Here is a 27489-nt window from a genome sequence, read left to right on the forward strand (position 1 = left end):
AGCTGAACATACTTGATGAGTTATCGCAGTCATCTATTCGAAGGGGACATGAATAAATGTGATTATTCACCGAAAACCAGTCGCAATTCGATTTCACAAGCATTATTGCGGAAAAACATTATATCTTACATCTCCTGTAGAAATCAAACTACAAGAAACTCAAAGATTAAACTTTCTCTTAACACATTAAATATACAATTGCGTCAATTACATTCGTTGCGACGCAATCGCATCAATTGGGAGCTGAAACTGAACCCTTTGCGGGAACAAGTATTGGAATGTGACGCACACATTTTTATGAACAGTTTTCCAAACCCCCCCCCCCTACCTCCTTATAACAAAGAACAAGACCTTGCGCTCAATCTAATAAGGCATCCCTTGTACAAAGTTTACGCAAACCAACCTTTTAATTGTTCCAAAATACGCACACGAGTCACGCAGAGTCATAATCACCACAGTTTTATTTCAGACCGTGCGCCACGTTTGGAATGCAGCTGAAGGAAAAGGTCCACGTCCTCTAGTGTGCCGCCAATCCATACCACGGCACATTAAAAACACTTCTGGAGACACTCCGGCATTAGAACGTTCTCAATCTCCTTTTTTAACGGCACGAGTGGGCATGAGCCGGCATTGGGGGTTTAAGGTAGAGCAGCCAATTCCCGTGCCGCGGATCATGGGAGTATGGCACACTCCATGGTACCATTCAGGATTCCTCCAGGGGACGACTGGTCGCGATGGCTGCGGCATGTAAGGGTGACGGGAATCCTTCGTAACCCTGCCGACAGTTAAAACGTTGCTGCATTATTAATACTTATAATCTTTAATATTTAATATTGGTTTCAATGATTAAATCGCCATTAGTAAACAAATACACAATTAAGCCCTTGCGCAATGCGAGTAATTTTGATTGTATTTCATGTAAATAAACCATTATTACATTAGAGTCAAATAATTATTGTAATTTACAAGACAGCACAGAGAACCCTTGGTTTACTGTGCCAAATAATTGGTGCCACGGATTTCTTTAATAAACAGAAAATATAAATGGTATAAGAACTAATTAACTTCATACGAATCATTAAAATGATCCATTATGAAAGTATTGCGCATAATGTTTAAACAAGCCTTTTCTTAACACGTTCAAATTATAAAATTGTTCCCAATACTTAATATACAAACCTTGTATATAAAATACTTCCAGTCTAAACATCCTGCCGGATCAATGACCATGTTTCTGCACGGTTTATAACTATGCTACTCATCAAAAGTTTAAACAAGCCTTGTTGTAACATTTACAAGTTAAAAAACTGTTCCCCTTACATTTTATACACATCTTCCATCTAAAAATGCTATAGCCGTACATTTCTCGGTCTTCCCAACCAAACGAGTGAAGTATTTCCAGTTTGCGTTGTGTTGTTTGGGTACAACTAATATGTTAAGACTCCAGTCCAGGACCTTATCAGGTTTTTCAGACCATATTTTTGCCATATTTTCACATTTCATTGCGTTGTTCAGTTGTGTACATCATTTAAGCACAAGTCTAGTGCTCCCTGACCAAATGTTACCTTTACACAGTCCATTATTAAAGCAATTCAGATGATTTTTACTTATTTCTCTGTGAAAAATGTATTTATTCATTCATGTACTTGTATAAAGGTTTATAATTCTCATAAAAATACTCTTCTCTCCCCGTGAATCTATTGCTACAGTTGAGGGGGGAGAAGTGTCTTCCACACTGCTGTAGACACCCTGAAACTCCTCTCTTGACGGGAAAGTCTCTCACAGGCACTTGTAAAATGCTTTTCGATGTTAAATCCACGGTCTCCTCCCAATGCTTTCTTCCTTTCAGCCCTCTCTCTCTCACTCTTCAGTAAATAGGTAAACAAAAGTCACACAAAGCCAAGTCAGGACTGTAAGGGGGTTGGGGAATCATAGGCGTGGTGCTCCAGGACAAGAATTTAGTAATGATGAAGGAAGTGTGGCTGGGCACTCCATATTACAAAGTTGAAAAAACACACTTCACGTGGAGGCACCTCTTTCCGCTCACGACTGCTCGGAGCAAACTGACGACCGGTTGTGTCGGAAGGGCAGACCCCCAACCACATTTCCCAACAAGTTTAACCGCACTGCCATGGATAGTAGCGTCACAATGGGGTCATGCGTATTTCTTTCATAATGGACCTCTCAGACTGCTCTGAGCAAACTGTTGACCGGCTGCATTGGAAGGGCAGACCCCTATTACAAAGTTGAAAAACACACTTCACGTGGAGGCACCTCTTTCCGCTCACGACTGCTCGGTGCAAACTGACGACCGGCTGTGTTCGAAGGGCACACCCCCCACCACATTTACCTTCCAGTTTAACCGTACTGCCATGGATAGTAGCGTCACAATGGGGTCATGCGTATTACTTTCATAATGGACCTCTCAGACTGCTCTGAGCAAACTGTTGACCGGCTGCATTGGAAGGGTAGACCCCCCACCACATTTCCCATTCCGTTTTGCCATGCTGCCATGGATAGTCGCGTCACAATAAAATCATGCTCATTACTTACATAATGTAACACTCAAGACTGCTCAGAGCAAACTGACGACCGGCTGTGTTCGAAGGGCACACCCCCCCACCATACATTTCCTGACCAGTTTTACCGTGCTTGCATGTATTGTCGCGTCACAATTAAATAATGCACAATACTTTCATAATGGACCCCTCGGACTGCTCGGAGCACACTGACGACCAGCTGCGATGGAAGGGATGACCCATCAACACATTTCCCGCCTAGTTTTATCACTCCGCCATGAATAGTTGCGTCACAATAAAACCATGCTCATTTCTTTCATAATGGACCCCTCAGACTGCTCGCAGCACACTGACGACCAGTTGCGTTAGAAGGGCAGACCCATTACTACAATTCCCCACCAGTTTTACCACCTTGCCATGGATAGTTGCATCACAATAAAATGATGCTCATTTCTTTCATAATGGACCCCTCAGACTGCTCGCAGCACACTGACGACCGGTTGCGTTAGAAGGGCAGACCCATTTCTACAATTCCCCACCAGTTTTACCACCTTGCCATGGATAGTTGCATCACAATAAAATGATGCTCATTTCTTTCATAATGGACCCCTCAGACTACTCGCAGCACACTGACGACCGGTTGCGTTAGAAGGGCAGACCCATTACTACAATTCCCCACCAGTTTTACCACCCTGCCATGGATAGTCGTGCCACAATAAAGTCCTGCGCATAGCTTTCATAAAGGACCATGTACATATATATGTATGTGTGTACGTCTCTGTCCGACTGGCTGTGGGACTCACCATGAGGTGTTGTCTGGGTTGAGACCAGTCGCAGGGGCCGAGTGATCCCCTGGGTGGAAACGGAGGTCCCAGTGGATTCGGCAGGGGTGCATGTGGTGGGGGAGGCTGGAGACAGGGCATGTGGATAGCCAGGGGTGGCGGGGGCTGCTGCTGCTGTGACTGTGATGCTGACTCTCCCATTGAAGACGAACCACCTCCCTCCGACGAAGCCACAACTGCAAGAGGAACAACGGGATATCAAACGAGCATTAAAGCTTCTTCTAATGTTATAAGAAACCTCACAGAGGCTCATGAATTCGCAGGTTTGCAAATAGACATTTTTGCAAAGCCAAAATACGAATGAGTTTCGGCCAATTTTTCTTCTGTACATATCAAATAGTTACAGGTACACTCGAAAAATCTAATGATGTCCTTATCTCGTCTTAACAATTGGAAAAAACATTATAATTTCAACATTTACTTCTTTAAAAATTCACCCTTTTAACTTTCACATTAAAAAATTTGTCATCACTAATTTTTATACACTAATAATAAAAATAATTCTTCCCTAAATGCCTCTTAAATCATTTCCTCCACTCCACAGTACCGGTTTCGTAAAAAATACGCAAAACCTTTGTTTTATCAATATTTATTCTCATCCCATACCTGTCACACTGAATTTCCAATTCACTCAGCAATGCTTGCAGCCCCTTGGCTGACTGACAAACTAAAGCTTGGTCATCAGCAAACCTAACTGATTTTATACGAATTCCCCGCCCACTTCATTCCTAATTCTCCTGTTCTTCCCATACCTCTTTAATTATTTCCTCTTCATACAGGTTGAACATTACCGGTGATAATGGACACCCCATGCCTTACACCTCTTCCCAAAACACTGCCCAACCGGACTCCCCGTTCCCCACTCGCCCCTGAGCAGTGTGAGACATGTACAGGTTGAGAAGATTAGCCTCCTTTCCTATTCCAATCTATTCCTATTTTCTGCAATATACTCATTAGTTTTCCCAATTCACTCTATCAAACTCATTTTCGAAATCTACAAAACAGGCAAATACGTCCTGATTGTATTCTATATTCCTCTCTCGATTAATAATCTCATTACCGCAATGGCATCACGCGTACCTCTCCCCTTCCTAAACCCATAAACTGATCATGCCCTAAGTAATCATTTGCCCTACTCTCTATCCTTTTGTTTATGATCCTGAGAACAACTTTAGCTGCGTGGGATATCAAACTTATCACTCTGTAATCCAGACGTGATGTAGCCTTTACCTTTTTCGGAATAGGAACTAAAACTGATCTCACAAAGTCTTCCGGCCAGATTCCTTCCTCATAAATACTACGGATCAGCCCATATAGCCTCTTCCTCCCACATTTTCCTAAACATTTCAATAGTTCCGCGGGAATATTATCCTCCCCCACGGCCTTATTTAGTTTCATCTCCCTTAATGCCCTTTCTATCTCATTGTCTAGTATGCCTGGACCTAAGCTGTCTTCCTCTACGTCATGTCCCTTTTCAATATCTAACTTTGTTGGTCTGAGTTCTTTACTATACAGTTCTTCTATATATTCCTTCCATCTCTCTTGGATCTTTCCTGTGTCAACTATTACCTTACCCGCCTTATCTCTAACTGTTAGCATAGCTCTTCCTTTCTTACTTCCCGATAACGATTTAACTTTGCTGTACAGCGCACCAATTTCACCCTTCCAAAAAAAATAAAAAATAAAAGGAGCTCAAAGGATATCGGTTCGACTCCATTGAGGCTCCAACAGCACTCAGGAAACAGACTTCCAGCAGGCTTTTGACAAGTAGTAGATGCACCGAACTTAGAGTGTATCGATGCAGGAGGAATGTACGAGGGTCATCCGGAAAGTAGTACCCGTTCGTGCCGCATGAAGTGCTGACGACGCGAGTAGCCGCTGGACGAGGTCAGATAGCTTCAGTGGCTTGTCTGCCTTCTCTGAGCCAAGTTGCGTGACGCTAGCATTGCCTGTGTTGTTTCTGTGATTGTTTACAATGTTTAAAAAAATTGAGAACGCCGCCAGTTGTGAAGTGAGGGCAGTGATTAAATTCCTCAATGCAAGAAACGTTCGCCCATGTGATATTCATCGCCAATTAAAGGAGGTGTATGGAGACAATGTAATGGACGAGTCGTCTGTTCGGCGGTGGTGTCGCAACTTCAACATGGGGAGGGGGAACACACACGACGATGAGCGTTCGGGGAGACCGTCTGTCATTACAGACCAACTGGTGAGCTCAGTTGACGAATTCGTGAGGAACGATCGGCGCGTCACAATTGATGACATCTGTGAGCATTTTCCCAATGTTTCTCGAACAATTGTTCATGAAATTGTTAAACACCATCTGCATTATGCAAAAATTTGTGCAAGATGGGTCCCTCGCGTATCTCAATGAGCTGGCGGCGAAGGACTATGCAGCAGGAATACAGAAACTTGTCACACGTTATGACAAATGCCTTAATTTGCTTGGAGATTATGTTGAGAAGTAGTTTAAAGTATCCTCTTTCAAATAAAATTTTTTATGTTTGTTAATATTTACTTTTGTGTCTTTATTTCACGAACGGGTACTACTTTCCGGATGACCCTCGTATTTTGAAGATTATTAAGTAATTCTAATGATTACTTCAATAAATTTGGATTTTTCGGAACCAGTCCCGATACTTATTGTACGGACCCTGTATATACTATGTCTATTTTAGCCAGCTTCCAACTTCTTCGAGGGAAAAGAGATGATGGTAAACATAGATGCTAAAAAAAAACATTGCTTTGGTTAATTAAACGGAAAATACTCTCCTTTCTTCATCACTTTAGTATTAGATAGTCTTCTAATCACAGGAATCAACTGAAATGACATAAACGTGTCCGTCAGTAAGTTCCATACTCACCGCTGCTGACATCCGGCAAACTGCTCACAGGATGGTGATGCTGTAAGTGGTGGGGTAGGAAGTGTGGCGGGGGTGGAGACCTCGGAGACAGGCTGACGGGGACACTGCCGTTCACATACGGGTCAGACATTGAACCAGGGGCACCGCTGTTCGTCCAGTGACCCACAGAACACCCTGCAAGTAAAGGAAGACGCTCACATGAGACGCTACAAACCAAACCAAGCACCAGAGCAATAATCATGACCAATAAATAAACAAAAGGACTCGCTTACTAAAGACGAGAGAGCCTGTACAATAAATTAGACACTTTTAAAGTAGTTAAACGGTTAGCTCAGACATACAAAGGTGTTCTCACTTAGGTAGCATACTGCAGCAACCAGCAGACAAATTTGCATGGCGAAATTAACGAGGTCTGTGCAATAAATACGCAAACTGGCGGCAATGACAGAGACTGAAGCCCCGCCCACTTACGACGCTAGTTGCGTAAGATACAATGAGCCATGTCGGTGCTTGGCAGACCATTTAGTTGGACCCACAGTATGACGAGAAATAAAATTAAATACTAATCTCAATTGTATATAATATACATATCTTTTGATTTTGCGACCAAAAGCACAAAGATCTTGGTTTAAGAAAACCAAGGTCTTTGAAACTAGCATAATTTTTAAAGAGCATTACAAAGTTTTACGAAGCATTTCATTATATTTTATGACTGTATTATAATGATTAATTAAATTATCAATTTTATTACAACTTCAAGGGTGCTGAGAAGAGAATAGAGCAGGCATAACCTATTAGATGGATAACCCACGCTTGTATATTATACCAGGCGTATTAATATAGTAAGGGCTGTTTGGTCACAGGCAAAACTATACTCACATGAAACACACTTAATTGGCTGCACTTTTAGTTAATTTACAAACCTACTTCAATTCACTACATAATTGCCGTTTACTTCCAATCATTTTTCGTATCGCTCCACCGGTTTCTAATAACTACTCTGAGCATAGAAGCTCGCCGCCTGAGAGAGTTGACAATCAATCGACATTAACGCCGTTCTTGTGTTCCTCTGCGTGGTTTCTAAACGTTGTCCATCAGAGCCACTGTTTGCCAAGTGCAAGAAGAGGAAGTAGTCGCCAGGTGAAAGGTCAGGACTGTGTACGGTGGGGGGCACGAAAACTGTCTCGTCCACTGGACATTCTTTGTGCTCTTTGTTTGGTGGTCGGTTTAGTATTTTCGGTACACCCACCTTGCGCACAATTTGTGGTATCCGAGGCTTTTTCCGTGACAATATTGTAGACAGTAGTGCGTCCAAGTTGAGGAAATTGTTCAGCCAGGCCATTATTAATAGTCAATCGACGATCACATCTCAGTTTTCGTTCCACTAGCGAAACAATTTCAACGGTCAGAATACTCTGGGAAAACTGCAACTTCGCTCTTGGTAAATGGACATTTGTTTGTAATATTTTTAAGATCACAGCACCATTGTCCCTGGCCTTTCCTTCACTCTAATGATATCTAACTGTAGGTCCATATAGACTAGGGTCCATAAATATATAATAAATGTGAAACTCCAATAGCCGTAAACAGTTTACCTTTCTAAACAAAGTAAAATTGAAATTAATTGGCTAGCGCCACAAGTCAAGAAGGGGTAAAAGGTAAAAAAGGAGAGGATAAGAAACTTATTCACCTTTCTTATCCTCTCCTTTTTTACCTTTTATCCCTTTTACCTACCTCATTATCCTTTTTTACCTTTTACCCCTTCTTGACTTGTGGCGCTAGCCAATTAATTTCAATTTTACTTTGTTTAGAAAGGTAAACTGTTTACGGCTATTGGAGTTTCACATTTATTATATATTACTAGCCGTAAGAGCTCATTTCTATCAATATAGGGTCCATAACTCCAGATGAATTTCATTTGCAGCCGAAATTCCTTTTGCAATACAAGAATCAAATGACAGAACAACGAACTTCACAGCTGGCGGGAGGATGAACAATTGTGTCCCGAACTTTGTTGTGTTTGGATGCACAGGGTCAAGCAGACGAATTCTGAGACAAAACAAATGCTGCTGTAGCTTCTCAATTAATCAGTAAATGACGCTGCAGGAGTAAAACCGTGTTCTGAAGTGCCAATATTTAAATACACGCAAACGGACCTTAATTTATGAATATGCCTTGTATATTTTACTGCAGGGACGCATATTAAATTAAAACACTTTAAGCCTCTTGTTTAAGAAGCAGAGTCAAGTCCATTAGGCAATAGTTTCTCTATGGATGACAAGACAAACACTAAAACATTAATAGTTAAATTTTTACATGCAATGAGAATTCCATCCACATTATAAGACGTGATCCTAAACCAACTCAAAATTGACGAAATCACAGAGCAACGAATTAACACCAAGTTTTTTTGTGAAGTGCGGTAGAAGTTCTCAAGAAATGACTCAAGTGTTGATACCTGTTTAAACGGTGATGATTCTACAAAGAAAACGACCGTTTACAAGTGGGTTCGATCAAACCATAAATTGAGGAAAAAGCCGATCGAAAATCAAAGTCAAGCTCATTGTTTTATTTGATGTCGAAGGAGCTGTTCGTCATGAATTTCTCCCTTATTAAGAAGAAACAGTAAATGCTGAGTTCTACCTAGACAGTTCTCTTAAGCGTTTGAGAGATCCCAAGTGACCAAATCTTGCCTTCTGCAACTTTTGCCTATTCCCAAAATGCAAAAATTATGATTAGGGAACATATCACTGATAAGATGGAGTACCTGATCTGGTAACTGAAAAATCACAGCTTGGGTGAAGCTGAATGTGCCCGGAGAGGCTTGCCCGGGAATCGAACCCGGGACCCTCCAGTGATCAGCACTCCAATGCTCTACCCCCTGAACTACCGCGACCCACTGTTTGTATACATCCTAATAGAGTATGGTTGTATGTGATTGTCTTCAATGTAATGTCTGTAATTTAAGGGTTAAGTTGAAGAAGGGACTATAGGTCTCAACCTTGCCCAATTAAGTCAATTAATAAATAAATAATAATATATTAATCTGAATATTAATCAATACAAACTTGAGTCACATGAAAATGGAGTCTAAAGTATGGCTTGACCCAGGGTATCCATACATATGAAGAGAAACAAAACGCAAGACTAATTTCAAAAGTATTTCACATTGATACCTTTTGATTTTGTGACCAAAAGTGCAGAGAATAGGTTTGCGTCTCAAAGTACAAAGCTCTTGGTTTAACCCCTCGAGTGCGGTTCTTGGTACGTGATATGTCACAGTCCGCAGGGCTTATCTGCGGATTGACATGTACCATACATTTCGCTCTCCTGGTTTTGAATTTTTTCTGTGGTGCCATGGAATTTTTTTAATAACTATGGTGGTCGTCAGCCTCTTAGATAATGAGTCTTCCTAATCTTTCTGTTTCGGCTGAATGAACAGGCACTCTATAAGGAAGATAAATCTATCAAGTCCGTGTTTAGGAGATGAGCAAGTACCCTACATCTACGCTTTGTCCTCAGGTTCTGTTCGTATTTAATGCTTGATATGATCTCCTTATCTAATTTCTTTGGAAGCATTTGTGTATCACTCTTTCATTTTGTTTCATCATAACAGTTGCGAAGGGAAAAGGCCTCACCACCGTCTATAGTCCCAGTTGTTCGATTTCATTCTCGAGAAAGAGAAGTAAAGAAGCCTTGTATATCACCTCCTTAATGGATTCTATGAGGGATAAGATGCTTTATTTGAGTGAAGACAACATAGAGAATTCAGTAGAACACCTGGACGGATAAATATAAGTGAGTATTGGATGTGATATTGCGAGTTTAAGTGAGGGACTTTGAAATGAATAAGAATTACTTAATTTTTCCATACAATCTTTTATTTTTACGACCGGGTTTTGACGAGGATCGTCATCATCAGGTAATTTTTACTGAAATATACACACATATATACTACCTTGATCAAAAAGTTCCCGGAATAACCACCGTGTGGCGCTCCCATCGTTCCGATTTGAGTTCTGTTTTTTTTTGTTAAATTGGTACATCTGTTGTTGATATTCCCTTTAAATCTTAGTGTCATAACTTGACATTTGCAAAAGTTACGTAGGCAAGAGTACATCTATCTCTGTGTGTGTTGGCGATTTTTTACAATTTCAGAAATGGATTTAAATCTGCAACAACGAACTTGTATTAAATTTTGCGTAAAAAACGGATTTAGTGGCGCACGGACGTTGGAAATGTTGGAAAAGTGTTTCGGCAACGATTCTCTAAAAAAAACGGTCGTTTACCAGTGGCACGAGCGGTTCAGAAGTGGTCGTGAGTCAATCGAAGATGATGAACGTAGTGGCAGACCATCGACATCGAAAGTCGGTGAAAAAATTGATAAAGTAAAAGAAATGTTGGTCAATAACCGCAAATTAACCATCAGAGAAATAGCGGAGGACTTGAACATTGCCTATGGATCCGCCCAAGACATTGTGGTTAATGATTTGGGTTTCCGTCGTGTAGCAGCAAAGTTGGTGCCGAAAGACCTCAATTTCATGAAAAAAGAGACCGTGTTGACGTCGCAAAAGACATGATTTGCGAGGCTGAATCCGATCCCACATTCATCAAAAGGATCATTACTGGAGACGAGACGTGGGTTTATGAGTACGACACGCAATCCAGACATCAGGCAAGTGAATGGCGTTCACCAAATGAGCCGAGACCAAAAAAACCACGTCGTTTTCAGTCAAAAAATAAGGCAATGCTGACGGTTTTCATGGATTACAACGGTGTAGTGCATCATGAATTTTTGCCAGAAGGCCAGACAGTAAACAAAGAGTATTATTTGGGCGTTATGAGACGTTTGCGTGAAGCAATTCGCCGAAAGAGACCAGAAATGTGGGCAGAAAACTCGTGGATTTTGCACCATGATAACGCACCGTCGCACAGTGCTATCATTATTCGTAATTTTTTGACGAAAAATGCAACAAATACCATCCAACAGCCACCGAATTCACCTGATTTGGCTCCCTGTGACTTCTTTCTGTTCAATCGAGTTAAAAAACCATTACGGGGAACGCGTTTTAGCAGCCGAGAGGAAGTAATGGAAAAATCGCAGGAAGCACTGATGGACATACCGAAAACCGAATATAAAAAATGTTTCGAGGATTGGATCAAGCGCTGGCATAAGTGTGTTGCAGTCGATGGGGATTACTTTGAAGGGGACAATATAGATTTAGATGAATAAACTTATATTTTTAATTTTCTGAATAAATTCCGGGAAAGTTTTGATCAAGGTAGTATACCATTGCGATGCTTGAAAATATGAGGTGAAGGAGTAAGAGACAGAGTTATTGGTCAGTATGGCTAGGGGGGGGGAGGGATTACGGGGTGTAATTTGGTCAGAGAGAGGGTGGGGACGGTTAGTCCTTTGGGCAGGCAGGTAGAAAGAGGAAGGAGAATGGGAGCGGGGTCCCCCTTGTTCTCGGGGCTGTTGGAGGGAAACGGTTGATGTGGGAGTGAAAGGTCGAGGAGAGGAGATCTGAAGGTGTATAATACGTCATTAACTACTTTGCACTCGGTCCTTTCACTCTTGATGATCTCCATCTGTTCGAGCGCGTCCATCCGGGGTCCTTTTAGAGAAATGTCTTATTTATGTGTGTATATTTCTGTAAAAATTACCTGATGATGACAATCCTCGTCGAAACCCGGTCGTAAAAATAAAAGATTCTCATTCTCAGATTATTCATTATGAATAGTATCCACAAAGTGACGGCGGATACTATACAGTATATTGAGGGAGTTTGGTCGAGAGGCACTTTGTTGAAAAGAAACGACCGACCTGGCAGTGGTCCAGGTCTTAAAGAAGATGTCAGTTGCCCTCCGTACGAAATAAAAGACGGGTTACAGTGCAGACTGTAATGTCAGACTGTTTGCTCAGACTGCAATGCAGGCCTGTGTTTATAAGATTAATTCAAATTATATCACACAAAACTGAACTTTTGGAAGAGAGGTTCAAAACTTTAAGGCGAATAAAAAGGTGAAAATATCACATATAATGCAAGTTAAATTTTTACTGAATAGAATAAGCAATGCAAACATAGAATAAATATATTAAAAAGATATAAATTATTTCCCACAATGCTGCAACAAGGGGGGGGGGAGAGATTTTAGGAAAAATTTAAACACTGCAAATGGGGACGGAGCTTTTGAGAATACCTATTCCTGGCTTTAAGGGGTTGAGAAAACTAAAATCTTTGAAACTAGCTTAATTTTCAAAGAGCATTCCAAAGTTTCAGGACGTATTCAATTATATATAATGACTGTAATGATGATAATGATTATTTAAATTATTGATTTCAATACAACTTCAAGGGTGCTGAGAAGAGAATAGAGCAGGCATAACCTATTAGACGGATAACCCGCGCTAATAAATTATAAATATTTCTTTTGCCTCTTGTATCAGAAGCAGAGTTAAGTCCGTTAGGAAATAGTTTCTCTACGGATGGCAAGACAAACTTCCACATTAGCACTAAAACATTAATTGTTGAATCTTACACGCAATAAGAATCCATCGACACTCTAAGACATGATCCTTAACCAACTCTTTCATGAGCGAACCCTCAGTACATACTTAAGTACGTGGCCTGAGCAATTAATGCGGAAACTGGTCTAACAAATGGGCGTACTTGCGAAATCTGGTGGCCATGACGCTGACTATATAGCCTCCCGCCCACTAGCTAGGCGCCAGTAGCCTGAGACACCCAAAGAGATTTATTTACATAAATGACCTCAGCACCGTGGTTAATAGCAGGCTCCCGTCTTAGGGCTTACGATGCTGTGATTTATGGGGACATTCGAAGTCGTAAAGACAAGAGTCACGTTGGCTAACGACCTAAGTGCAATCCAGAATTGGTGCGATACATGGCAATTGGAATTAAATTTGAAGAAATGCGTAGTAATACATTTTTGGGAAAAGAGTAACACCCCCACCATTTAGTTACAAAGTGAAGCAAACAGAAATCGCAAGGGTAGATTCCTTTTAAATACTTGGGGTGTTAACAATTACTTCTCATGATCTGTCCTGGGTAAAGCACATAGCACGAGAAATATGCGGTCGTGCTGATAAAAAATTGGGATTTGTAAAAAGAGTGTTGGTTAAATGCGATGAAAAAGTGAAGGAACAACGTTTTCTTGCCCTCAGTCAGGCCCCAACTAGAGTATCGTATGCTGCCAGGATATATGGGATCCTCAAGAGAGATAAATTTGATTTCTGAATTGGATCGAGTTCAGTGGAGTAAGGGTTTAGATTTGCCTCATACTTTGCTATGACCAACGCAGTCGGGTAACTACTTTGGCTAGAATATTTACGCTGGGATTCCCTTACACAGCGGCGTTTACAATATAGATTAAACTTATTAAAAACATTTAAAGATGGATCCTTTTCCAAATGACATCAAGGACATAATACAAACCCCAACGCATTACGGGCGGAGGGATCACGAATGTAAGATTAGAGAGATTGACTGCAAGACTGACAGGTTTAAAAATGTCATTTTTCCCAAGAACAATAAGAGACCAGAATTCTTGTAGTCGAAATCCCCCAGGAGACAGCCCGACACGAAAAGTATTAACCTACAAGGTGGGGACTGTGCATGGTTATATACATATATATATGAAGCAGGAACACACGCGATCATGTCCTCTAACTGATCGTATATCCTATCGACCTCTTCCTCCGTATGGTTGCTCATTGGCATGTATACCTGAACAATGACCAAGTTCGTAGGTTCTGCTTTTATCTCTACTAGTAATATTCTATCCGTTGCCTGTTCTATGTTGACTTGGCTTCTTCCTACCTCTTTATTCCACGAATTTGGACCATAATTACAATTTTAATGTGATGATTTCAGCATGATGGGTCCCTTTCCGATGACTTCAAGAACATAATAAGAACCCGAACGTATTACATAGAGCGGAGGGATCATGAATGTAAGATTAGAGAGATTGACTGCAAGACAGACAGGTTTAAAAATGTCATTTTTCCCAAGAACAATAAGAGACCAGAATTCTTGTAGTCGAAATCCCCCAGGAGACAGCCTGACATAATGAGTATTAACCTACAAGGTAGCGACTGCGCAGGGTTATACGTTTATATTTATATTTTTTATATATATATATATTTTTTTGCAGGTTCCCCTTACCTTTCCCCATCTATTTGAAACACCCTAATCCCCTCATCCCTTACCCTTTCCTCCTGTTTGCTGCACCCCCTGCCACACACCTTTTTGGTGGCTTGCAGGGTATTGATGTAGATGTAGAAGAGGAGCCATCTGTGCTTGGTGGATCGTCGAGCCTTGCGTATGGTATGTACCAGTTATGCTATAGTTTCTGTTTTCCTTTCTTGTTTTTACAGTTGGTCGAAATTGAAATTGATGAAATCGTGGAGCAACCAATCAACATTAAGTTTCTAGGTGAACTCTGGTAAAAGTTGTCGAGAAATCACTGAAATATACTGACAGCTGTTTAAACCCTGATAATGCTCTGATGAAAACATCTGTTTTTAAGTGGATTAAGGGTTTAAAAGATGCCTGACAAGACCCAGTGGATGATTACAAGGCCGGGATGACCTTCAACCACCTTTGTTGACGTTGATACAACATTGATCGTGTGTGCAATGGTCCCTTTGTCCTTCTTCTTATCTAATGGTCATTATAATAAACTGTTATCCGAGTGATATTAGCTGAATAGTGAACTGAATTTATAGTAAATTATCAACAGTGCACACACACTAATACTATTTGATTACCGAAGGCCAGGATGGATCTTCCTATTCCCATCACCTGTGTTTGACGTTGATACAACATTGATCGTGTGTGCAATGGTCCCTTGTCCTTCTTCTTATCTAATCGTCATTATAATAATAACTGTGATCCGAATGTTATCAGCTGAATAGTGAACTGAATTTATAGTAAATTATCAACAGTGCACACACACAATAATACTATTTTATCGCCATGAATGACACGATATGATTGGATGGATGGACATGGATGGATCCTTGATGACACGCACACAAACACCAATGAATGACACGATATGATTGGATGGATGGACATGGATGGATCCTTGGAGACGCACACACACCAATGAATGACACCATGACACAATGCACACCATTCAGAGCACATTATCCAGAGAGCACATCGATATATATGTTCGCCGTTGTTTCTGGCTAAATTAATTAATTCAAATCACCCCATTGATCCTATGATCATCACAATCCTCCTCCTCCTTATTATTATTATATTGTTAAAATAGATCTTTGCCCCTTTTTGTGACTTTTTCATACATATTCCCGATATAAATGCAATGAAATGTGATAATTGGGGACATTGTATCATTACTTGGGCACAAGATGATATGTGGTGAAGAGACACAATCAATAAAGCAAAGAAGAAACGACACAAGATAACTAAAAAGCCTAACAACTGCCTTTTTAAATAAGAGGAGGAGGACTTCCAAAGGGGAGGAGGGTGCTTTATTATTAAACAGTGGAAATGAATATAAGAAAAAGAAGATGGAATATATAATACTAAGAAGAAGGCATAGATAGCAATTAATACGGTTTGACAGAGAGAGTACTTTGAAGAAGGTATAGACACCAAAATCATTGATATATGTATACACTCTAAATTTAAACCAAAATAACATTTTTATGGCCTCAGTTTGCACATATATTGGAGAGGGTAATATTAATGACCCTCCTAGCATTCTCCCAGATGTACTAACATCAAGTGTGGGAGGTAATTGAATCGAATGTATTGTCTGAGGGAAATACGATGGGGATGCGATGAAATGAGTGATGATAATAATGATTGGGGGGGACATTGTATATCGTGTCATATCACACTTAGGGGCACACGAGATGATAATAATGTGTGGAGAAGAGACAGACAATAAATAATAATAAAGCAAAGAAGAAACGACGATATAGAAAAGTACTCCTGCCAAATTGAATAAGAAGAACCTTAATGAGAACTGAACTGTCTTTTAAATAAGAGGAGGAGGACTTCCAAAGGGGAGGGTGCTTTTATTATTATTAAACAGTGGAAATGAATATAAGAAGAAGAAGAAGAAGATGGAATATATATATATAAATAATAATAAGAAGAAGGCATAGATGGACATTACTACGAATGAACAGAGAGAGTACTTTGAAGAAGGTATAGACAGCAAAATCATTTATCAGTGTTGACTAAATTTAAGGCAAAATAAAGTTTTTAATGGCCACTCAGTTCGCTTATTTATTGGACAGCCTACGTATTTCCTATCGCCCGAACAAAAGTGGTTGCTTAGACAATAATTGCGTTTGATTTCTATTAGGATTACCGAGTTCTTTCCAGGCAGGACACGTTTATAGTGGTCTTTATGAAGGGTTTAATATTCCCAGTTCATTACTGATTAGCTGAGTCGTTCATCATTTAACTGTTTATGTGATGTCACCTTCCTTAACAACCAAACCAACGCATCAACAGTGCACAAACGATAATACTATTTTATTGCCATTGAATGACACGATGATTGGATGAATGAACATGGATGGATCCTTGATAACACAAACACACACACCAATGAATGGCACAATGCACACCATTCAGAGCACATTATCCAGAGAGCACATTGATATGTTCGCCGTTGTTTCTGGTTAAATAAATAAATCCAAATCACCTTCGATCCTATGATCATCGCAATCCTCCACCTTATTAATATATTCTTAATAGATCTCCGCCCCTTTTTGCGACTTTTTATCCGTCCAGCTTTGCGTATTCTATGCCAGTTATGTTGTAGTTTTTGTTGCCCTTTCTTGTTTTTAATACTGTTTGTCCAAGAAAACATGAATTGACGAAATCACAGAGCGACGGATCAACATATCAAGTTTTTTGGTTGAAGGAAGTACGGTGGTGAAAAGTTATCATAAGAAATTATTACTGAAATATACTGACTGCTGTTTACTGTGATACAGCTTTATGAAGAAGAAAACATCCTATTTCTCAAAGTGGATTAGGTGTTAAAGAGATGGCAGGCAAGACGCCAAGACGGATTAAGATGCAAAGGCCTTTATAAAGACCTTCCTATTCCCATCACCTGTGTTTTGACTTTGATACAACATTGATCGTGTGTGCAATGGTCCCTTGTCCTTCTTCTTATCTACATCTACATCTACATAATACCCCGCAAGCCACCGCAAGGGCGTGTGGCGGGGGGTGTTAGGTCACCAACCGTAAAAAGGAAAAATACCACATGCAAAAAAAACAACACGGAAAATTGCACCCACAGCAGCGCACACCCTCATGCAACAATCCCTTCATCCAATACTCATGCAAACACATATACCGCAAAACAACTAAAAAACTGCACCCCATGATGCAGCACGAAAGCCATCCTACAACACGGAAGCCAGGACACAACAAGCAAGAAATTGAAACACCACATGAAAATGCACCACGAAACACTCTACCCCCAAAGAGTCTCTAAAAGGCAAGGAATGCGACCCAACGTTGCAGGTAGCAGGAATTTGCCCCCGCGGAGAGGGACGAGGGATTGAAAGGGAAACTTAAAAACAGATGAACAGGGCACTAATAAGGTAATTCGGAAAGAATGGGTTATTAAAGCAAAACACATAAGGTTAGTGGAAGAGCATGCATTTAAATACAACTAATTATTTTTTAGACGCTGAGGGTGGCAAGTGGAATTTTTGCTATCTATAACCCTGCAGTTGCTATCCCGGATTGTCCGTGGGAAGAAGGAGTCCTTGAGTCGGCTAGTTCTGGCATCTATTTCCCGAATTTAATCTAATCGTCGTTATAATAATAACTGTGATCTGAATGATGATAGCTGATGAATAGAGAACTGAATTTATAGTAAATAATCAACAGTGCCCATACACTACTATGTACTATTTTATTGCCATTGAATGACACGATATGATTGGATGGATGGACATGGATGGATCCTTTGATGACACACACACACACACACACACACCAATGAATGACACCATGATACAATGCACACCATTCAGAGCACACTATTCAGAGAGAACATCGATATATATGTTCACCGTTGTTTCTGGTAAAATAAATAAATTCAAATCACCTTTGATCCCATGATCATCGCAATCCTCCTCCTTATTATTACAATTCTTAAAATAGATCTTTGCCCCTTTTTGCGACTTTTCCTATACAGGGTTCGTCCGGAAAATAAGTGTACTGATTTTTTCCCGCCGCTCCAGGCACGCCCAGCACCGCTCTGACGGGCTGCGATTGGAGGGGGGTATGTTGGCAAGCGACGCTGAAAAAGGCAGTCGGCTCTGAGCTGTGGTGTAGTGAGGAGCTCTGTTAACGCGAACCTCCACGCTCGACCCACGTCACGGAACGCGATGCCGAAGTTTTTGGAGCAGCGTTATTCCATCAAATTTGCGGTAAAGCTTGGGAAATCGTCTACCGAAACTGTCGGTATGATAAACCAGGCTTACGGGGAGTCAGCCATGTCCAGAAACATGATCTTTTGGTGGCACAAGATGTTCGTGGAGGGCAGAGAAGAGGTCGACGACGAGTCTTCGAGAGGTTCCCGATGATGCCTTCGCGGGAGCGTTCCAGGAATGGGAACGACGCTGGAACAAGTGTATCGACTCACAAGGGTCCTATTCTGAGGAATATTAGGTTAAGATATGTAAAAGTGTAATAAATTTTTTTTCCTGAGCTCAGTACACTTATTTTCCGGACGAACCCTGTATATATTCCCTATATAAAATGCGATGAAATGTCATGATAATGATTGATTGGGGGGACATTGTACGTGTCATATCACACTTGGGGCACACGAGATGATAATAATATGTTTGTTGGAGAAGAGAGAGACAATAAATAAATAAATGATAAAGCAAAGAAGATCATCGCAACCCTCCTCCTCCTTATTATTATTATTCTTAATAGATCTTTGCCCCTTTTTGCGACTTTTTATCCTATATATTCCCGATATAAATTACTATTAAATGTGATGATGTATTGGATGATGGGGGGACATTGTATCACTGGACACAAGATGTGTGGGAAGAAATACAATAAAGCAAGAAAAGACGAGAAAACCAAATGGCCCAACTGCCGAGAACTTCCAAGGGTTCTTTAAACAGTGGAAAAGAAGAAGACGGATTAAGAAGGCATAGCTTACGAATGGAGAGTACCTTGAAGAAGGTATAGACAGCAAAACCATTGATATGTCGACCCTAAATTTTGCAAATTAAAATTTTTATCGCCCCAGTTCGTATATGTAATCAGACAGGGTAGTACATTCTTGGGGGATATGTCTCTAAATCATCAAAGGATTTGAGTTCACAAATGATTTCGGCCATAATTCAGTCCACTGTGAATAAACGCGGAATGGACTGAGAGAGCAGTAGGATACATACGTCAGAGCGTCCTTTTTAAACTGTTTTTATGCATTTTAAACTTCTGCCGTCAGTCGTCTCCCCATAAAACAACCAATACAATTACTGTGCAGTCATTTGCATATTCCAGGAGAATAAACAAGACGTAGTATGACGTTTCCATTTGCTCTGATTCGGGTCTAAACTGCATTTTTCACAATTCTCCTCGGGGAAATTCGAAACACGTTAATTAAACACGGTGACATGAATTTCCCTTGAATAACAACAGCCCAACAACGTTAATCAGAGAGCTAAGTCAAACCAAACCGTAAGTGACAGCCACCCTAATCGACGGACACTCAGATACCACAGTCTGGCATTCCAACCGATAGACCAAGAATACAAAAAAACAGGAGAGTACCGTTCTCGCAATCCCTCGCCGAGGACATGCCAAAGTACGGGGACACCACGCAATCCTTGAAGCTTGCGCACTGCCTTGTGCCTTGGTCTTGCGTTGTGGTACAAGTCGCAACCTTCTCCCACCTCAGCACCCCGCCCTCGGAGGTCGCGCAAGGTGGCGGAGAATCATGCCGTTGCGTGCCCGCTCCTATTCCGTCCTCCTCCCCTTCCACCTTCACCAACCGTCCCCTCTGCGAACGCCAACGCCGCGCCCTCTCCAGACCCTTTGCGCGCATCCGTGCTAGTTCCTCTTGCGTGAGACTAGCCCTCCATTGCCTCATGCGCTCCGCTGCCTTCCACTTCCTCTCCTGTAGCTCCTGAGGCGACAGCGTAGCCCGCAAGGTTGCCCTGTAGATGCGCATACGCTCCGCGGCCTTCCTCTTGCGCTCTTCGATCTCCTCCGGGGATAGCTTCACTCTCCACTGTCTCCGTCTTTCAGCCGCAAGCTGCTTTCTCTCCCAATCCTCCACGCTGCGCAGCGAACTGCTGCCTCCCACTGGTATGGAGACACAAGACATGTGCCGAATTACACCACGGTTCAACACAACCGCAACACTTCCCCAACATTTGACGTGGATGAACAAGCTCTATTGTTTCTCTGCGTGTGCGGCAATGAACGGTATTCAACACTCTTGATACCGCTGTCGAACCAGCCTTAAGAAGACGTTTCAGTCAAAAACTTGTTTGGCTTTCATGAATAATGGCTTTGTCACTCGAGATACATTCCTCCAGAAATGTCTTTCGTTCGGATTCGCACAAATCCCAAAGATTCATGACTAAATACGCCTGCATTTAAACTGTCTGTAAATCCACTAAAAACATATCATATCCAATTTAAAATAATGATTAAAGTGCCTCAGACCTCTGCTTAAAAGGCCAATCCATTGGAAGCATATAAAACATTAACATAAACGACTTATCTTCATTAGAAACAATGAGTGTTGGGGTACCACAAGGTGTCATTCTTGGGCCATTATTATTTCTAACATATATATCAATGATTTGCCTACATATATTCAGAATAATAACATAGTTCTGTACTTAGAACAAACATAGTTCCATATTCAGATGATATAATCCAATCAATTATTCACAAGGACCTTCACTTGTTGCAAACTAAGCATGATAGCTTAAATATTGCTCTTGGAAAAATGGTTTAACGTTAACACAGCATCTGTAAATCCACTAAAAACATATCATATCCAATTTAAAATAATGATTAAAGTGCCTCAGACCTCTGCTTAAAAGGCCAATCCATTGGAAGCATATAAAACATTAACATAAACGACTTATCTTCATTAGAAACAATTAGTGTTGGGGTACCACAAGGTGTCATTCTTGGGCCATTATTATTTCTAACATATATATCAATGATTTGCCTACATATATTGAGAATAATAACATAGTTCCAGATGCAGATGATGCAATCCTGTCAATTAGTCAAAAGGACCCTAAGTTGTCGCAAGATAAGCTTGATAGCTTAATATTGCTCTTGGAACAAATGGATTAGCATTAACTCAGCATCTCTCAAGTGTACAAATAGCATATTATATTTAATTTAAAAAAAGGATTAAAGTGTTTCAGTGAGACCTCTTCTTAAAAGGTCAACCCATTGAAAAGATACCCGACCCTAAATTTTTATGTTTGTCTATAGAGGAGTCCTTAAACTGAGGAAACCATACCAATGACCGACGTTCCACTTGGGCAAAAAGGTTGTTTCTATTCTATTAGCTCTTACAGACATTGCAGTTTTAAATACACTGTCAAAATGGTTTACTAATGACAACTTTCATTCACGTATGAGCTAAGTAATTATTTTTTGGGGAGCAACACCTGCCTTCCGTAGAGTTTTCATTATTCAAAAGAGATGTAAGAGGTACACTTGGTCTGTGGAATAGATGGGCGAGCTAGAACAATTAGGGGACCAAGATGCGGACCGTAGCCCCGCCCACTAGCAGTGCTAGTTGCCTCAGACCCAATGAGCCACGTCTGTGATTGGCAGATCTCCGAGCTGTGCATATGGTATGCCAGTTACGTCTGCCAGTCTGCTGTTCTTATTTTTACTGTTGGTCAAAATTGAAATTCACGAAATCACGGAGCGAGGAATCAACAATAAGTTTTGTGGTGTATTGTGTTGAAAGTTATCAGGAAATTACTGAAATGCACTGACAGATAAACGATGATGATGCTCTGAAGGAAAAAACATCCATTTTGAAGTGGATTAAGCATCTTAATGATGGCCAACAAGACGCCACGGATGATGACACAAGGCCAGGTCGACCTTCAACTACCCGTGTTGATATCGACAACATTAACTGTGTGTGCAATGGTCCCTTGTCCTCACTGATCATCAAAACACTGTCTGAATGATAGCTGATGAACTGAATTTAGGAAAATCAACAGTTCACACTGGTTTAATCAAACATGGATGGATGGATCTTTCACCATAACAATGCACCTGAAAATTCAGAGCATTGACTGTTTACCGTTGTTTCTGGCAATGAATTCAATCACCATTGATCCAATGTTCATCCTCCTAATTCGCCAGATCTCACTGCAACTTTTTCCTAATCCCAAAATGCAAAAATTTGATGAGGTTTGACATATCACTGATGAGACTGAGGACATGAAGTAAAATTAGGGGATACATTTTCAAATGAGGCGAGCATATTAGCAGGAGTTCTACAAGGTAGTGCTCTAGGGCCATTACTCTTCCTAATTTACGTAAACGATCTACCAAACAATTTACATTCCCAAATAAGACTCTTTGCTGATGAATGCATTCTATACAGACAGATAGAGCATGTAAATGACCACGTACTACTACAAAATGACATCGATCGCCTTGGTGACTGGGTTACAAATAATAATATGGGCATTAATATAAGTAAAAGTAAGCATATAAAATTTTCAAATAAAAAGAATGCAGAAAAGGAAATTTATACACCCTATTTGGAGAAAGAATCCCATGTACCAGTCAATACAAATATTTAGGCATTTATTTAACTAGGGATCTTGGGTGGGGAGTCTAAGTAGATAATTTGACATGGAAGGCATTTAAAGTATTGTGCATTGGGTGATGAGAAATTTAAAAGGAAGTAGCGTAGCCACAAAAGAAAAAGCATTTAAGGTACTGGTTATCCCTATCCTAGAATACTCCTCCATAGTATGGGATCCATATGAGGTGGGACATATCAAAAAGATGGAAAAAGTTCAAAGAAAGGCAGCGAGAGAAATGTTTACTCGGAAGGTACAAAAGAACGGATAGTGTCACAGAAATGTTAGATATACTGAAATGGGAGAGTTTGAAAAATAGAAGAAAAGGGAGTAGATTAGTATTGTTAAAAAGGACGAAGCGTGGAGAAGATTTATGGGGAAAGAGTTACGAAAGCCTAACTTTAAAATGGGAAAAAATGACCATAGCCTCAAAATAAAAATTAGGACTCAAAAAACAAATAAGAAAAAATACTCTTTTTTTAAACAGAAATATTGTTTGATTGGAACCAGCTGCCTGGAGGTTTGTTTGAGCCCTTTTCATCCAATTTTAGAAGTTTTAAGTTTAAATGTAAAGCAGGCACTGGGTAATAAACTTCATCGTAGATAATAAAATATTGTTTGTATGTGATGTGGATGGCATTTTGTATGTGATGTGGAAGTTTGTTTGTATGTGATGTGGAAGTGTCATTGTATGTAAGAATATTTTGTCTCTTATCTGTTTTTGTGTGTTCGTATGTAAATATCGTAGTAGTAGTAGTAGTTTTGAGGGGAGGCGACCGACAGCTAAGGTCATTTGCGCCATAGGGGATGGATAGGAAAGGATGAAGGGTGGAGAGAAACCCGGCGTCGGCATTAGCCTACTCTTTACGAAAGGCGCCAAGGGGTCCACAGTTTTACGTCCCATCCGACGGACGATGTACGATGTAAATATCGTTGTTAGTAGTTATCTCTGACCTAACCTGACCGTTGCCACCAGGAAATTTGACTAATTGCAACGTAATTGTGTAAATAAATAAATAAATGAGAAAGCTGTGTGCAAAATGGGTGCGGCTTATGCTCACACTCGAGCAAAACCAGTGTCGTGAAGATGTTTCAATTTAGAGTGTTTAGGAAAGTTTCACCGCAAAAAAAGCAGAACTTTTGCACAGTTTCATTACCATGGATCCATTATTTACGCTGAGATATTATGCAAACTTATTGCGATGTTAGAGCGAAGAAATCACGCAAAAAGAGGCAAAAGAAAGTGTTGTTTCATCAAGACAATGTACCAGCTCAGTAATCCGTTATTGCAACGGCCAAAATTCATGAATTTAAGTTTGAATTGCTACCTAATACACCCTATTTGCCAGATTTATCCACCTTGGATTATTTTCTGTTCGGAAACTTGAAGAAATAGCTTGGTGGCCAAAGATTATCCAACTGTGAAGAACTGACAACGGCAGTTAACGGCTATTTCTGAGAGCAAGACAGTTCTTATTATAAAGAGGGAACCAAAATCATTTAACATCGCTGGGAAAAGTGTTGGATAGAGCTGAAAGGAGACTGAAAGGAGACTATGTTGAAAAATAAATACATTTTTTTCCAAAATATATATGTTTTCTTTGTTGGTTCAGGTACTTCTAGAATTATCCCCGTAGAAGGAGCTTCTGAAATCTTCAGAACACTAAAACAACTGATTGTTTGTCCTCTGACTAGGGCTATATTTTACTTAGTAAAGCCCCGGGACGAATAAATATTATTATTAATATTAATATCACTGTATTGGTCCATAAAGAGATGATAAACGCATGACAAAAATGCTATTCACGGACACACAGAAACAAGATGGGAACTCTAAGCAACACTAAGAATATGCAACCTTGTAAACAATAACAATACTAGTAAAGCTTAACACTTTGCCAAGAGTTTATATGCTTAATTTCCCCTTAAAATTCAAGCATTAAGCTGCAGTGACTCTTTTCCCAATAGCTATAAATATAAATTAAAAGTAAAAGGTTCTTATTTGTACAGTTTAACCTCTTCTGTGCATCATTATATTGATTTATATTAACTTTGTCTCATATTTTTCCAATTTTTTATTCATATGCTGCTCAGTCAGTTCTGCTTTAATATTTTCTTCGTTTAATTTTGAAACAGCCCTTCCAATTTCATTTACCAACGTCATTATACGTTTCCTTCTGTATTGCAGCATTAATTCTGATTGATTCTTTTGATAGAATTCTTAATTTCATTCACCAGGGCACAACTTATGCATTTTTTAATTCTCCGCAAGCCAACGCTGGGGTGTTTGGCAGGGGGCGAGTACACACCAGATTACATTTGACCCCAATAGTTATACTCCTACCGCGGTCGGACTTTTTACCATCTTAAAACCCTGATGTATGAATTTCACACACCGTTTAGGGCATAGTACTGTCCCAAAAGTAGTAAGATTTTAATTTTCCCGGATAGACAGACAGACTGCGGGCAGTTTCTTTGTCTGGCTTCCGTCTACTGCCACCGGCTCCCAGCCTTTGTGGAGTGTGGATCGTTTGTTTGCAAAACCTCTAAAATGTGACTCTTTACGCTCCATCATGAATGTGTTACTGGAAAAGTGCTACAAGATCAAATTTTACGTGAAACTGAGCAAAACTGGGAAAGAGACTCAAGACATGCTCATGGCAGAGCTTGTAGTGATGATTCCATGGGTAAGTCGTGTGTTTTTGAGTCGAACAAGTTGTTTCGGGAGGGTAGAGAAGATGTTGACAATACCGAAGGTACAGGATAGCCTTTGACCTTTCAAAAGGTTACAAATATATTGCAAGAATGAAGGTTTTGCTGGACAGGGAGTGCAGATTAAGTCTCCTTATGATTTCTGATCAACTTGGCATCCCCAAGAGTGATTTGCATCGACTTGTGACTGAAACCATGGGCATAAGAATGGTGTGTCCAAAGTTGGTGCCACAAGTGCTCTGGGACGAACAAAAGGAGACTCACACATGAATCTGCCAAGAGCTTCTCGACCATTGGATGAGTGAGGATCCAAATTTATAATAGACAATACCCCACCAGACTACTTCCTCTTCTACCGCCTTTAAATCTGCGCCGAGAGGACAATACCACGGCTCGGTGGAAGCGTAACAAAAGGCTGTGACGAATAAGCTTAGTATCATTCTGCGTGCCGCCTTCCAGTAGGCATACAAAGCGTGGAAAACCCGCTGGGAGCGGTACGTGTAGACCCGCAAGGGTCCTACTTCGAAGATTTCTGAGTAAATGTATCAATTCTGGCAAATAAATTTTAATTTAATCGACTCATTCCTAATACTTCTAGGGCAGATCTTGCGTATTGCCACAAAATTTTCTCACTGTTACAAATTTCAGAGAAACCATCTGTGTTTCCATTGCATTTTCTTTAAAATTTCAATGAAAGCAGTTGTATTTTTGGTGCCGAGGTTAGTATATAGCGTGGATAGAGCAACTTTACCCCTGAAAGCTGAAACAAACCAATATCATACAGATAAAAAAACAAAACAGATAATGTTTCTCAACATTAATCAGGTTTTTATCAATCGTATGAATAGTACAAGGATATATTTCTTAAACCCTAATCATCCGTCAGCCCTTCCCAACCAGTTCTCGCTTTAAATTCATCAGAACCTTGTTATATGACTTATTTTCTCTCGTAGACTAAGTACATACATTTACAAAACAAGCAAGCACCACACAAATAAACATTTCCCTTACGTCAAAGGTCTAAACTCACTTGTACACAGTAATAAGATATGTACCCATGAAGTTTTAAGCAAATTCAAGCATCAAGATAATTGTTATACAAATTTTAAAGGCCATCTTACATCATCTTTTCACCGCTGTCACTCAAGAAACGGTAACCTTTGAACAACTGTCGATACAGGCCAGTTGCGGCTTTGAGTAAGCCGAAATATATAACTCATTACATTGGACAATCGTATTTGATTCTAATGACAAAAATATTTGCATGCTCCATCCCCTTGCCACCTGAAAATAGACCAAATGACTTCTTCCCACCATCACGGAGAGCTGATGTGTGCCGGGAGAGCTATTGACTGGTATTCGGAATGCAAAGCCACCGATGCCAGTGGTCTGCTGGTTCCTACAGTATACTGAGCCATGACGGGTATTAAAACTTTGAAATAATTATATATCATATGACACTTATAGTAATGAGATCACTAATCGAGATGATTATAGAATACAAACAGGAGTTCTTTGCCTGTTTCGTAGACTTCGAAAAAGCATTTGATAGAGTGAATTGGGAAAAACTAAAGAGTATATTGAAGGAAATAGGAATAGATTGGAATAGGGAAAGGAGGCTAATAGGGAGGAGGAGACTTTGTGAGATCAGTTTTAGTTCCTATACCGAAAAAGGTGAAGGC

General features: G+C 40.3%; 1 protein-coding gene across 2 annotated transcripts in view; it reads right to left on the reverse strand.

Annotated features, from left to right (window-relative positions):
* Positions 1 to 348: 348 nt before the first annotated feature.
* LOC139693263 (protein enabled homolog) overlaps positions 349 to 27489 on the reverse strand; it is a 36110-nt gene continuing 8969 nt past the window's right edge. For both annotated transcript variants that reach the window (XM_071591372.1, XM_071591371.1), the window contains exons 3-5: positions 6226 to 6399; positions 3323 to 3537; positions 349 to 775 (exon numbers count right to left, since the gene is read on the reverse strand). In XM_071591372.1, the coding sequence (XP_071447473.1) occupies positions 704 to 775; positions 3323 to 3537; positions 6226 to 6399 (461 nt within the window). In that variant the 3' untranslated portion in view covers positions 349 to 703. The remainder of the gene's footprint in view (positions 776 to 3322; positions 3538 to 6225; positions 6400 to 27489) is intronic.

The sequence above is a fragment of the Hetaerina americana genome, unplaced genomic scaffold, assembly GCF_022747635.1.
Source record: "Hetaerina americana unplaced genomic scaffold, ioHetAmer1.1.p SCAF_45, whole genome shotgun sequence".
NCBI classification, from domain to species: Eukaryota; Metazoa; Arthropoda; class Insecta; order Odonata; family Calopterygidae; genus Hetaerina; species Hetaerina americana.